This window comes from Chelonoidis abingdonii, chromosome 7 (genome assembly GCF_003597395.2).
Source record: "Chelonoidis abingdonii isolate Lonesome George chromosome 7, CheloAbing_2.0, whole genome shotgun sequence".
Taxonomy (NCBI): Eukaryota; Metazoa; Chordata; order Testudines; family Testudinidae; genus Chelonoidis; species Chelonoidis abingdonii.
In genome coordinates, this window is record NC_133775.1 from 217,008 (window position 1) to 230,936 (window position 13,929).

A 13,929-nucleotide genomic window follows, 5' to 3' on the forward strand; every position below is an offset into this window, starting at 1 on the left:
TGTCTGACTGAAGCAGGGGTTTATATCCCATGACTGGAGTCAGGTGCTCTAAGTGGAGTCAGGTGCTCTAAGTGGAGTCAGGTGCTCTAACTGGAGTCAGGTGCTCTAATTGGCCACAGCTGTTCTAGTTAATCTAAAGCAAACCTTCCTCCCTTGGCAGGGAATAAGGCCCCATGCCAACAATCTTATGCTGCCTTCTGGCCATGCTGTATCACAGTATATATATGCTCAGAAGAAAATGATAATTACAGATAAGTAAGTAGTTAATTCTTCTTCCCCATTGCCAGTAGCTTCCACAGATTTTATGGACCCACTGCTACTATTCCCCAGGCACCTCTGAGGAGAAACTGAACAAAATACAAAGTCTGATAGTTATGCTAAAGATCCTTGCCCTCCCACCTCTGTCTTCAATTTTCTTTTCCTGATTCCAGGCACAGGATGATGCCAGGCAGCAGCTTCGAGAGTTTGAAGAAACTAAGAAACAGATTGAAGAAGATGAAGATCGGGAAATCCAGGAAATCAAAATCAAGTATGAGAGACGACTTCGGGAAGAAAGAGAATCAAACTTGCGGCTGAAAGGAGAGACAGGAATCATGAGGAAAAAGGTAACTTCAGTTCTCTAAGGGGATCTGATTTGGCACCTGGAATACTAAGGTTGAGTTGAGTGTAGAATGTTTTTCAATGAGAATACTAGTCTATATCTAGACATGCATAGCATTTTACTGAGGCATGAAAGGGCAACTGCTCCTTCCTATAATATAGCTTGGGAATCTTACAGTATTAGGAGCAAAAAAAGAACCTATGTTCTGGTGTAACAGTGACTAGATTAAAGGGAGAAGAGAAGTTACAGGTTCCCCCTGCCACAGGGGCAATGCAGAGCTTTTCCTTCTATTAAGTTTACTGATATCTAGTACAATTTGGGGCACTATATAAATAATTAACAACGATAATAGATAGTCCCATCTCTTGCAATTAAACTTTCTCATGCTTCTCAGGAGACTTTGCTGTGATTGATATTTATCTTACTGTCAGGAAAATATTCCTGGTAATTAACACCAAAATTTGTGCTTAGTTTTATCCCGTTTCCCTTAATTTTCACCCCTTTGTAGTAAAAAATTCCTTTCCTTCCTTGGTGTTTATACTCTTCAGATATTTGTAGAAGGTTATGTTTGTCATCATCATGACACTTAATTTTCAAGTCAATATGACTGTATTAGAATGACAAGCTATACAATTGTTGCCAAAGTGTAAGGAAAATTCATACTCTCTCATCTCTCTCGGGGCAGGTACAACTCAAGAAGGATAAGATTATGTACTGTATTTGAGGTTTGATCCCTTTCGTCCATTTGTCAGTACTGTCCTGATTACCATTCCTAATATAGTGGCAGGTTGCTACACAGCATGGAGCCAACTCTGCCATCTTTCCTTTCTCCCAAGGTTAGGTAGTTTTTCCACATCACTCTCCAGTTCCCAGTAATATGAGGAAATATCTTTATTTGTATTTGGGATATTGAAGTAGAAAATGTCTCTATCTCTTCTGTCACGTTAGCTGCACAGTCGCTTCTCTCAGGGTTTAGACTGTGCTTTGTGTGTCGCAAATTCCATCTGTCGTTTGTGGTCACTGATTCTGTGCTTGGAGAGAGCCTGCATTTGAATCCAAGCACACCTTTAGTATCTACTCTTCCTCCCATCTGTGCTTCCTTCCATATTGCAATCTATCCACAGAACAGTCTCCTTTTCTTATACTTCTAATTACCCCCTCTCGTCATTCATATTCCTCCATAAAAGCACACACACTACTCCATAAAGCCTTCACCACAGTTTCCCAGGAGATCTGCAGTGCTTTGTGACTGCACCTTCACTGAGTGTAATTTATGTATCTGAGTTGAATTTTCTGTGTTTATACCAGAGATAGAATTCAAGCATTCATAAAAAAGAGAAAAGAAATAGCTTTTGCTCTTGTGAAGATCTGAAGATAAGCAGAGCATGATGTGGTCTTCCTGAGTCTGCAGATGGCTCAGTAGCCTCTCCTGTTTTCAGAACTTTGCCAAGAAGTACCAATGTGCAATTAGCAAGACTCTGTCCAGTTAGAGTATTTCTATACTCAGGGCCGGCGAAACTTCCACCTTGCGCCCTCCCCCGTCCCTGAGCCCCCGCCCTGAGGTACCCCTCTCCCCGCGGCAGCTCCTCCCCTCCACCCTAAGGCGCCCTCCCTGCGGCAGCTCCCCACCCTTCACCCTGAGGCACCCTCCCCAGCCCCAGCTCACTCCTGCTCCGCCTCTGCTCCTTGCACGCCATTGCTGCTTCACTTCTCTCACCTCCCAGGCTTGCGGCGCCAATCAGCTTAAGCGCCGCAAGCCTGGGAGGTGGGAGAAGTGAAGCGGTCACAGTATGCTCGGGGAAGAGGTGGGGCAGGGGTGAGCTGGGGCAGGGAGTTCCCCTGTGTGCTGCCCCACACACACACTTGCTACAGGTGGCCCTCCCCGTGTTCCCCTGCCCCAGCTTTCTCCACCTAAATGCAGGTGGCGACCGGGGCGGCCGAAGATCCGATCGCCACGGTCGCTGCCGAAGAAAATACTGCCCCCTAAATCCTAGTGTCTTAGGCGACCGCTTAGGTCGCCTAAATAGTTGCATCGACCCTGTCTATACTGCAGTGAGAGATGTGATTGCAGTTGGGGTATTCATACCCAGCTTTAATCTAGTTAGTGTGGCTACGAATAGCAATGAAGGTACGGTGGCATGGGCTTCAGTTCAGACTGTACAAGCTGACCCAGAACTCTGGGTATGTACTTGTATTTCTAGTTCATGCTGGGATCCATGCTGTTGTGTCATCACTGCTATTTTTAGCTGCATTAGCTAAATTAATGCTAGCCCAAGTATGCCTACCTGTAACCTTGAAGTTGTCTTTAACTCTTCCCTCTGTCTCAACTCTGTGCATCCAAATCTTGCTGCCACCTTCTCCATAATATTTCTCACACCTAACCTTTTCTGCCTGTTCATACCACTAAAACTCTTATGCAGAGTCACCATCCCATCTTGTTTACTGACATCTTCTCCTGTCTAGCTTCCCTGACATCCACCTTGCCCCCTTCCAATCCATATACAATGCATCTATTGAGATTCATTGTCTTCCTTGCCTATTGCTCCTGGCTTCTCTCTTCTCTGATTGTATCCAATCAAAGCTTCTTCTGACCGTCAAGGCTCTTCTTGTTACTTGTTTTCCCTCTTTGCTTTCTTCCATGCTGACTCATCACATGAAATGCCCTTCCTGAACTCATTAAATTCATTACTCTCATCCTTCAGATCCTTTCTCATAACTCACTTCTGCCACATTGCCTACAAGAAATCAGCCAAAGTAGGATGGTTAAATTGAATGGCAGTTGGAGAAAGTTAGTATTTGTGTGTCTCTAGTTCAATAGTCTACAGAAGGAGATTGAAGAGCGCAGCAATGACATTGAGACAATGAGAATGGAACAGCAGAAGCTGCAAGGTGTCATTAAGTCATTAGAGAAGGATATTCTGGGACTGAAGAGAGAGATTCAAGAAAGAGATGAGACTATCCAAGACAAGGTGAGGCAGAGCTATGATAGTCTGAATAGCTGAGTTTTGTCACCTTCCATTCACTCAAACACTGCTATTGATATTGCAATTCTTTGTATTGTTGTAGCACTCAGAGACTCTAATTAGTATCTGGGTCCCATTGTGCTAAGCTCTGAAGAAACTTGAAGAACACCATCCCTGCCTTGAAGAAGAGCTTACAATCTAGAGTTGAGGACTCTGGGGGGTATGTCTACATAGCAAAGAAAGCAGCTGGCCTGTGCCACCTGACTCAGGCTTGCAAGGCTGTTTCATTGCTGGGTAGACTTTTGGCCTCAAGATGGAGCCTGAGCTCTGGGACCCTCACACCCCACCCCTGTGAGCCTGAGTCAGCTAGCATGGACCAGCCAAGGGTGTCTAGTTGCTAGTAGACATACTCTGTTTCTTCCCTCCCATCAGATCTTTCCTTGGAGATCTGTAGCTCAGGATTTTGAGCTACTTACCCCTTCCTTGGGTTTTGTAACTGATATCTGTATTGTCATCCCCTCCCGCTTGTTCCTTGTCCCTCTCTGTGAGATTTGTGATTTAAAGTCTCAATTTCCATTTCCATTTCTCTGAGGAACTGTGGCTATAGTGTCTTTTTTCCCCCCAACATCCAGACATCATTCCAGGGATCTGGTTGAGAGGTCTGTGTCTGATTCTCACTGGCCTCCTGCTTAGTGCTCTCCGCAAAGACTCAAGACTTGTACATATGTTTGCTTGTCCCAGGAGAAGCGGATTTATGACCTAAAAAAGAAAAACCAGGAGCTGGAAAAGTTCAAGTTTGTACTGGATTATAAAATAAAGGAGCTGAAGAAGCAAATAGAACCCCGCGAGAATGATATCAAAGCAATGAAGGAGCAGATCCAGGAGGTGAGCAGTGCAATCTTCTGACCCCTGCCATCCAGCCCTCCCTCTTTTCAAAGGGATGATAAGGCAAATGTACTAGGAGACTGCACCACATTTGTCCTTTGATTTGCCTTCTTTAATGCGCATAAACTATTGACTCACTCTTAATCCAAACTTGATTTCTTTGTTACCAGTAAAATGACTTCTACACATTGGCCATCCCTTCCCCTTTATACCAAGTCCTTGACGTGACCTTCTTTTACATGGGAATTGCCCCAGTGGATCAGACCCAACTAGTGTGGGGTCCTGTTTCAAACAATGGTTAATGCCAAACTCTGCATAGGAGGGTGTAACTCATTTTCTTAATAAGACATCAAATTGTACAATACTAACCTATGGGAATTCTTCATTCAAGATTTTATGTGAATGAATGTTTGACTTCCACTTACATCAGACTGTTAATCCCGTTATTTTCTTTCCAAACCTTCACTCTCACTGCAGAAACTAGTCTCCAGTCCTCAGATGTTGAGGGATTTTTTAAAGTTTTGGTTAGAACTAAGACATTTAGGAAGTCACCTAAACTTCTGAAGCCTTTGGAGACCTTAGGTCTATATAGTTCTTCAGATGGGGGAGGGATAGCTCAGTTGTTTGAGCGTTGGCCTGCTAAACCCAGGGTTGTGAATTCAATCCTTGAGGGGGCCATTTGGGGATTGGTCCTGCTTTGAGGAGGGGGTTGGACTAGATGATTTCTTGAGGTCCCTTCCAACCCTAATAATTTATGATTCTGTGATCTATGGCTTCTGCCTATTTCCATGCTTGGGATGCAGCAGATTCATGCAATTCAGATGGTGGAATTTAATTCATATGCTGGTTGGTGCTCTCATGCACACCTCCCACATCTGTTCCTGAACATTCTAGGGGTTTAGCTACAATGAATGGCATGGCACTGCAACCACTTCAATTCCTTCCCACCACCAGCTGCAACAGACCAGGAACAGCTGCAGAAAGAACCCCAGGCCCCTTTTATATAGTGTGCTTAGTGGTTAGCTAATAGTTTAAATCACTTTACTGTAGATATTTTAGTGTAGGTTTGTGGTTTTATTTTTAAAGTTTTCGATGTTAGATTACTTTTAAATTATCTTTAAAACCAAGAGAGACGGTGGATCTAAAAGCAAAGATCAGGGTTCAGACAGCATGCCTCATGCCTAGTGCCATATCTGTCATCAGATCAACACACTTGGTGCCTGACTTGTCTTGGAGAGTGACACTCTGTAGGTGTTCTAGATATAGTGCTTTTACAAGAAGGACGAGAAGGGAGAGTCAGAACAAACTGAAGGCCATTCTGCTTCAGGAAGCCCTTGCAGTAAATCCTGTTGGTGCTGAAAAGACAGGTGTCTCCAAAAAAAATCTTAGACCTGCTCCAGCATGCAGTAAAGACTCCAGACATCCTCTTTCAGCAGCAGACTTGTTCATTATACCAGATCCTCATGTACTGGACCCATTAGTTGAGGAAACAAGGAGAGAGCCACTACAGGCTCTGGCCATTCTGTTATCATTATCTGCGATCCCTCAGAGTTGAGGATGATCTGTTTCACAGGTGGCTTTTGTGTGTGTGTGTGACGAAGTGGAAATGTTCTTAATGTGTTCTTTGAATACTGAGTGGGAAGTATTGATCTGGGAAGGTTGCAGCGGAGCTTGGCTGAGACTGTCTGCTTTGGGAATGGGAGACTTGCCTTGAGGGAGGATACCTGGGAATGTAACATGAGAGCCTGGGAAGGGGGTTGGAGGCCAGGTGACACCTCTACCCAGGACACTGGACAAAGGGTGGGGGAGGAGCCATGGGGAGGCTGAGTGAGATGGCTGGAGGGAGTTTCAGTTTGGAGCTGGTGGGGAAAATGAAGGGGAGCCTAGATGGGGCTCTGGCCTCCCTGCCCCCCCCCCGCCCCAAGATGAACCTAACTAAGGGGGGACCTGTTGTCTGTATCTGCAAGACTTGTCTTGAACTGTGTTCCAGTCATCTAAATAAACCTTCTGTTTTACTGGCTGGCTAAGTGTCCTTGTGAATCGCAGGAAGCCGGGGGTGCAGGGCCTTGTCTCCGCCACACTCCGTGACAGTGTGTCCTTTGGTGACTGGAGGATTTTGATCCTTAAACTGCAAACTCATTGGCAAACATTGCAGGTCATGTTGGAAGACAGGGTTGGGCCACGATTGCTGCATAACAGTCATCTGTTCTTTCTTTTCTGGCATTTTTCTGGGACCAGGGCAAGGCAGTTTTCCTCAAAAGTGATCATCCCTTCTCTGACACGTCTTTGCCAGTTAGCCCTGTCCTTGGCTATTGTCTCCCAATGCGTAGTATCAATGTCACATCTCTTGATGTTTGTCTTAAGGGTGTCTTTAAAGCGTTTCTTTTGGCCTCCCCATTTCCTTTCTCTTTTGGTAAATTGGATATACAGTAATTGGTTTTGTAGGCATGCATCAGGCACGCGCACACAGGGCCTCAGTACTGAAGGTGTTGGCCTCCGTGAGGTCACTGATGTTAGTGCGGCAATTCTCCCACTTTATGTTGAAGATCTTCCAGAGAAAGTACTGGTGCTGGCATTCCAGGTTTTTCAGATGTTTTCTGTAGGTCACCCAAGTCTTGCAGCCACAGAGGAGAGTTGGGATTACCATCACTTTATAAACTGAAAGTCTAGTGTATGTTCTAATGAGATAGTCTGCCAAAGGCAAGGCTTGCACAGCAGATTCTGTGCTGAATCTTGATGTCTGTGTTTGCCCTCTGGGAGAGATGGCTGCGAAGGTAGGCAAAGTGTTCTACATTTTCAGGTTCTTCTCTGTCAGTGTAGAACTTCCTTGCCAAGTCTGATGATTGACCGGAAGCTGACTGGTGGAGAACTTTTCTTTTGCTGATGTTCAGGGTTAGCCCTAGGCTTTTGTACGCTTCAGAGAAGAAGTTAAAGGCTGTTAGTAGATCCTCCTTTGAGTGTGCAACTACAGCACAATCATCTGCGTACTGGAGTTGTTATTGGGTGATCCTACCAGGAGTACAAGGGTCCCAATGGCATTGCTCTTGGGGTCTTTAATACTTGCAAGCTTCTCCACCATGTTAAGGTGACAGCCCAAGGAGAAGCAATTCTGTTATAGTGCTTGCTCAGATTCATTATTCAGATCCAATGCCTTCCGTACATTCGGCTCCAAAATGTCTGACTCTGGAAAGAGAGAGTTTTCCTTGAACAGAGCTGTGTCCTATGGAAAAGAGAAGATAAGTAGAAGAAAGTCAGCTGTTAACTTACCTGTCTTGTCCTAAGATACCATCCAGTTCCACAGCTAGATATTTGTCTTCAGTTTCGGAACCTTTATTATCACCCATAATTTCTGTTTCAGATCCTAGATTAGAACAACAGTTGGAATCATATCAGGGGCCACCTGGTTCCAGCCTTCATCTGGGATGAAACTTTTGGGCTCTCAAACAGTCCCTGAGAACTCTTTATGCTACAGTGAACCATATCTGCACGTGTGTTATTGGTTGGAATGGAGGGTGCCACCATGGTATAGACCAGGGGTAGGCAACCTATGGCACGCGTGCTGAAGGTGGCACATGAGCTGATTTTCAGTGGCACTCACACTGCCCAGGTTCTGGCCACCAGTCCAGGGGCTCTGCATTTTAATTTAATTTTAAATTAAGCTTTTTAAACATTTTAAAAACCTTATTTACTTTACATACAACAATAGTTTAGCTATATATTATAGACTTATAGAAAGAGACCTTCTAAAAATGTTAAAATGTATTACTGGCACACGAAACCTTAAATTATAATGAATAAATGAAGACTTAGCACACCACTTCTGAAAGGTTGCCAACCCCTGGTATAGACTACCTTTTTCTTGGAGTGGCCACTCTTGGGATATGCGCCCATTGATGTTGTTGAATGGTGTAATCTTCTGTTAATTATTCCTGTTCGAGTACCCACACATCCCCACCCCATCTCTCAGCATTCAAGCACTTTCTGAGGGTGGGGCTATACAAACAGGCATGGCAGCAGTTGCTGCTTTAGTTCCAACCACTGACCATGGATGGATGTGAGCCTTCTTCAGAGTCAAGATCTTTACTCTTTCAATAATTTATATAGTTAGTTGTTAATACTTTAAATGTTAGTATTACTGTTAGTTAGCAACGGCAGATTTGAAGATCAAGAAATACAAAATTAAGATATTTGTTGTGTCCTGCAGTTTTCCAGGCATCAGACACCTATGTATGGTGCGAAGGAGAAGGGCATCCCCTTCTCGTTGCACTGTCTGCAGGATTTTCACACTGCGAGCTAGAAAGAAGTGGCAGAACAGACTCAAGGCCATCTTTCTGCAAGAAGCCTTATCAGTTAAAAACCTGTGGATCTGAGGTTTGTAATGCTCCAGATAAGAGAGATAAGAGGCCTGAATAGGCTTCAGGATCTTCTGGTATCAGGAAACCTTCTACTTATAAAGCATCAACTTTGGCACCAAGCTTCAGATCTAAAAAGACTTGAGCGTTTGGTAACAAAACCCTTGGACCCATTTCTGATACAGGTACAGACAGTAACTGAAACAGTCTTGGACAAAAGGCAGTCTGTACTTGAGGCCTCTGCAGAACTGGGACCTTCAGTTCTGAGAAAAAAGAAGGCAAGACTAAACATCTTTTCGTGCTTGGCCTTGTTTCTCATTCTGGGAAGCCTTCGGATTGTAAGTATGTGGATCTGCGATGCACCACAGAGTGAGATCTAAAACAGACAGTATCATCAAATTATCCTTTTTGCTTAATTCCTAAGAAATTAGCAAATCCAGGTATTCCATCAGCACCAATATCATCTAATGTGGTTACATGTGTAACTGTGTTACTTGAGTCTTCTAGATTCTTTGCTGAGACAAGAAGAAAGATGTTTGGATAAGGATCTGTCACAATGCTCTCCTTCTCACAAGAGACACATAGTTGTTTCCTCACCACATGAGTCTTTGATTATGTTAATTCCATCTCCCAGGACACCTATAGGATCACCTTGATGATTCGGTGTGTGTGTTGTCTTCCTGATTCCTGTTCCTGTTTTGTTTCCTGGTTCTTGATCCCTGAACTCAGTATTTCTGTTCCTTTTTCTTTTCCGGGGAAAGCTGCTTAGGACTTTCTGCTACATATCTGCTATTTGAACTGTTATGTTTTGTTCAGGTTGTTGCTGACCTAACCAGGTCATGGTTATTACATGTTTTGATTGACATCCTACCTGTGTGTCTTGCTTAGTTTGTTTTTGTTTTTGGGATTGCTGCTCTGGGATATATCAGAGTGTAACATTATGGCAATGAGTGTATCTATTCTGCAACCCATGCAACCTGTACATCCTTCTACTGTTGAATTGATATGTTGTTAGGAATTTTTTTTTTGAACTATGTGCAGCTTGTGCTGACTCTGAGGCTGCTAGGTTACCCTTGCTGCAGAACTGCTTATGCCATAATGGCACTGATATTTATGATGGATTCTGAAAACCCAAGTTCTTCTTTGATGTAACTGTTCAGTGTCACAAGTATTTTGGCACTGGCAATTCTGTTCTGTTAAAGAGGAAAATGTTTTTTGAAGCTCACCACCTGCCCAACAAAACCATGTGTGAGTTTGCATGTCATTTGTGGCAGCTGGCCCAGGAATTTGAGGGTGTCATGATGATGATCATGTTCAGGGATATTTCTGTGATTGACATAGTCAGTCACTGCTTGGGCAAATGGCTACTGGCAGAAGATGTTAGAATGATAATTTTTAATGCCACGGTTGCTACGAGTGAAGCATTTGAGATGGCTAGAGCTGAAAAGGGTTCTATGACTCAGACTGCTGCAACCTTTGTGTCTACATTTAAACCATCAGCTGCTCCTCCTACTTCCATCACCCACAGTCATACAGTGCTACCTACCCTCTCACCAAGGCCTCAGCAGTTAAACTTGTCACTTTCTCACTGTTTCTGCTGTGGTAGTATGAGTCACTTGGCCAATTTCCCTGCCTGCCCAATTAGAACTGCTGTGTTCCAGGCTCATGGGAAGGAAGGCCTCTTTAAGTTAGGGTGGCATGGTGCAGTGGTTCACAAAGACAGGAGGCCTGAAGTGTATACTGTGAATGTGGAACCACATGAGACTACTGTTACCAGGGTCTCTGATATTTCCTTTACTACAATCTTCTCATGTGGCAAGGTGCTGGAGCTGGTGTCCTGTATTGTGGAAATTAATGGTACATTGCTCAAGTGCATGCTGGGTATGGATGCTGAAGTTAACATTCTCCCCTCTGGGTTAGTTCACAGTTTGGACATTTGTCTGAGTACAGTGGTGATAAAAGCTTGGAATTTGTATGCCTTACAGACCGCGGGTGAAGCTGTATCCTCTGTGCTTTACAAAGGCATAGCCTGAACTGCATAGTTTTACATTGTTAAAGGCTCAGCTGTTAATGCTGTTCCATTATTGTTGTATGATCTGTGTGTACAGCTTGGTATTATACATGAATTTGCACAGGACACCTCAGGTGTGGTTATGTTGGCTAGTATAGAAGGGAATTCCCAAAGTGTTGTTCAGAGAAACCAGGATTTATTTAATGGAAACTATGTTCTCTCTGCATTAGCTTTGAATGTCAAGCCCTTTGCACCATCTGCACGTTGTTTACCTCCTTGCACTTGTGGACAAGATCTGAGTAGAATTGCAGCACGTGAAAGATAATGGTGGAGACAGAAGGGCCTACAGATTGAAGCTTACTCACATTGATCTTGTATAAGTAGGATGGCAATCTTCAACCGCACACAGATTTTAGGGTACTGTGATAGGCGACACTCACCTCCTGAGTGCCCCCAGTGACTGCTGTGGTACTGCAATCTTTTTCTGTTCGTGGTGCTCCCTGTAGGTTGCCAGCCTCACTAGGTGGGTCTTCAATGGCTCAGACTTCCATCCAAGTCACAGAGTCAAAAATGTACCCCTTCCAGGGTAGCAAAGAGTTCACCAAACCATCTGCCCTCACCAGAGTCTTCAGCCCCATCTCTGGGCCTTTTAATTCCAGGCTTTTGCTTGGGCTTCTGAAGGAGCTCTGTACCCTTCTCGAGGCTTAGGCCGCTTTGCTAGTGGCTGTTGGGAGAACCTGAGCCCACCCACCATTCTGAGTTCCAACCTAGAGACCCTATAAACAGCAACCATGTATGGCTTCCTTTAATTAATTTCTCCTGCATTCCCTGGGCCTCTTCCCATCTGGTCCCTTTGCCTTTGCCCATTACCTTAGAGCTAAAGTTCTCAAGTCCTCTCTCCCAGGTCCAGTAAATGGAGCCTGTAAAGCTCCTTTGGCCAGAGAGAAGCACCATTCCTCACCCTTCTGGGTCCAGCCAAGATCTGAACTGCTGAGGCCCTGCTGCTTCTCTTAGCTAGGATGACCAGATTGCAAGAGTGAAATATCAGGACACATTGTGTGAGGGGAGAGCCGCAGGTGCACAGCCCCAACCAGAGCCATGAGAGGGGGTGCATAGCCCTAGGAAGCTGCAAGAGGGGTGTATGGCCCCTGCTGCAGCCCACACCACAAGCCATGGAGCAAGTACTCAAGGACTCATGGCCCCCGCTCCAGCCCCCAGCAGAAGCCATGGGGCCTGGGGCACAGGGCTCTAGTTCCAGCCCCCAGCTGAAGACACAGGACAGAGGCGCAGGATTCTAGTTGCAAAGTCAGACCCAGTTGCAGGGCAGGGGAGCAAAGGGTCGCAGTTCTAGCCCTGGCTCCAGCCCCAGCTGCAGTCACAGAGGGGAGGCCCACAATCCTGCCTTCAGATGTCAGTGGCTGAAACAAACCAAGTCAGTCACAGAGGTCTGGAATCAGTGAGTGTCACGGCCCCCCTGACTAAATTATAGACTTAGCTGTAATCCATATTAAACATACAGATTTATTTGTACACTAAACAAACGACAGGGGTAAAGGGCTGGGGTTTTTATTCAGTCAATAAATCAACTTCCCAATTTGCATACCTCTCAGACATGCCAGAAGTCTAGTACTTCTTGGATGACTTTGCCACAGTCTTCTTCGATTCCGGACATCAGTCCATGTTATACCAATATAATAAAAACCAGCAGGATCTTATTAAGAGGGATAAGGCAAAGACATCACATTTATTGTAAATATAATAATAAGGCAAAAGATAAAAGCAAACAGCGTTGTTTTAATATTTACTATTTATTCCTATCACTACTTATTCCTTATACACATGCACATATATATATATACGCATATATATATTCATTCACACAATCATTCATTCAGGTTCTGTAAAGGTGTTATAGTTACCAGCCTAGAAGTTGCTCATGCCAAGTTACTGGCCAAGTATCTTGGTCATGAGGATGGAGCCGAGTCTGTGTCAGATGCACCTGATGCTCCTGGAGGTTGGCAGCAGAACCAGGGACTCAAAATCCTCAGTTTTTAGAGTCCATTTTTATAGGAATTAATTCCTATGTTAGTCTATGGGAACCGTTTCATCCTGCTATTGTTGACTCAATTAGCAGATGGCACATTCCTGGTGGCTCCACACTGTCTAAAGTGGCACATTCCTTCCAGGTGTTTAGGGTGGATCCCAGTTTACCCTCCGGGGGCTGTCTGGTGGTCCACTTGACACATTCTTCGGCCAATAGATCCTTTCCAGGCTGGCACCTCCCTAACCATTCACGTACATCAAACATTCATCAACATACATTCCATATCTTAACCATATTTTAATTTACTGTCTCCACCACTTTTGGGTGTGTGTTAATTCTTATGAGATTTCTGGCCCTGTAATCACAGAGGGTGGGATTCTGTCTGTTTACATTGTATCAATTATGGCTTAAGGCTAGCAGAGTGTTTACTTCAAGAACAAAGTCAATTAACTTGTTTGTAAATTTTGCATAGTAATAGAGTATCTTTCACAGGACAGATACAATCAGTGTTTTCTGGAGACAGGAGCTTACAAGTTTTAACATAAGAACTTAAAAGATTTTTGTACGGTAAACCTGGGGGGTCACTGTCACTTGGGGGAATCACTGTTAGTACCTTCTTTAATATCCCTACATCCATGCACCTTTCGTGATTGAAAATACATGCTCTGTTGCTTACTGGTATACTGAGCACGTATGACACCAGCTTTGTCATGTTCAGGAATTCAGTGCTATCATCCTTGTTTCTCAGCACTTGAGACCAGAGTTCCCCAACTGAGTAGTTTCCAGCCTCCAACTCATAGTTGATGTCTTTGATGACATAGTGTTCATCATAGAGCTGATCAAGATCCACTGTTTTCTGGAGGTTTACAGCTGTCACAGCCTCAGACAGATCCTTGTATTCAAATGCCCTATTAACTTTGATGTTCAAGCTCTGAGTATTGAACAAGTAGCCAGTTGTTGAAAAATCAAACCATTTATCCAAATATAGGATCGACACATCATAAAATTTCATGAAGTCTTTCTGGAGACATGCAGCAGTGACAGGCAGCATCTCAGTTAATGCATTTTCAACT

At 44.3% G+C, this 13,929-nt stretch overlaps 1 protein-coding gene across 2 annotated transcripts in view; it reads left to right on the forward strand.

Annotated features, from left to right (window-relative positions):
• Positions 1 to 13,929, forward strand: part of CFAP57 (cilia and flagella associated protein 57) — a 157,040-nt gene that overhangs the window by 122,180 nt on the left and 20,931 nt on the right. Inside the window, exons 16-18 of one of the 2 annotated variants that reach the window (XM_032777682.2) lie at positions 432 to 605; positions 3,412 to 3,570; positions 4,306 to 4,449. In XM_032777682.2, the coding sequence (XP_032633573.1) occupies positions 432 to 605; positions 3,412 to 3,570; positions 4,306 to 4,449 (477 nt within the window). The remainder of the gene's footprint in view (positions 1 to 431; positions 606 to 3,411; positions 3,571 to 4,305; positions 4,450 to 13,929) is intronic. The other variant, XM_032777685.2, reaches the window with a different exon arrangement.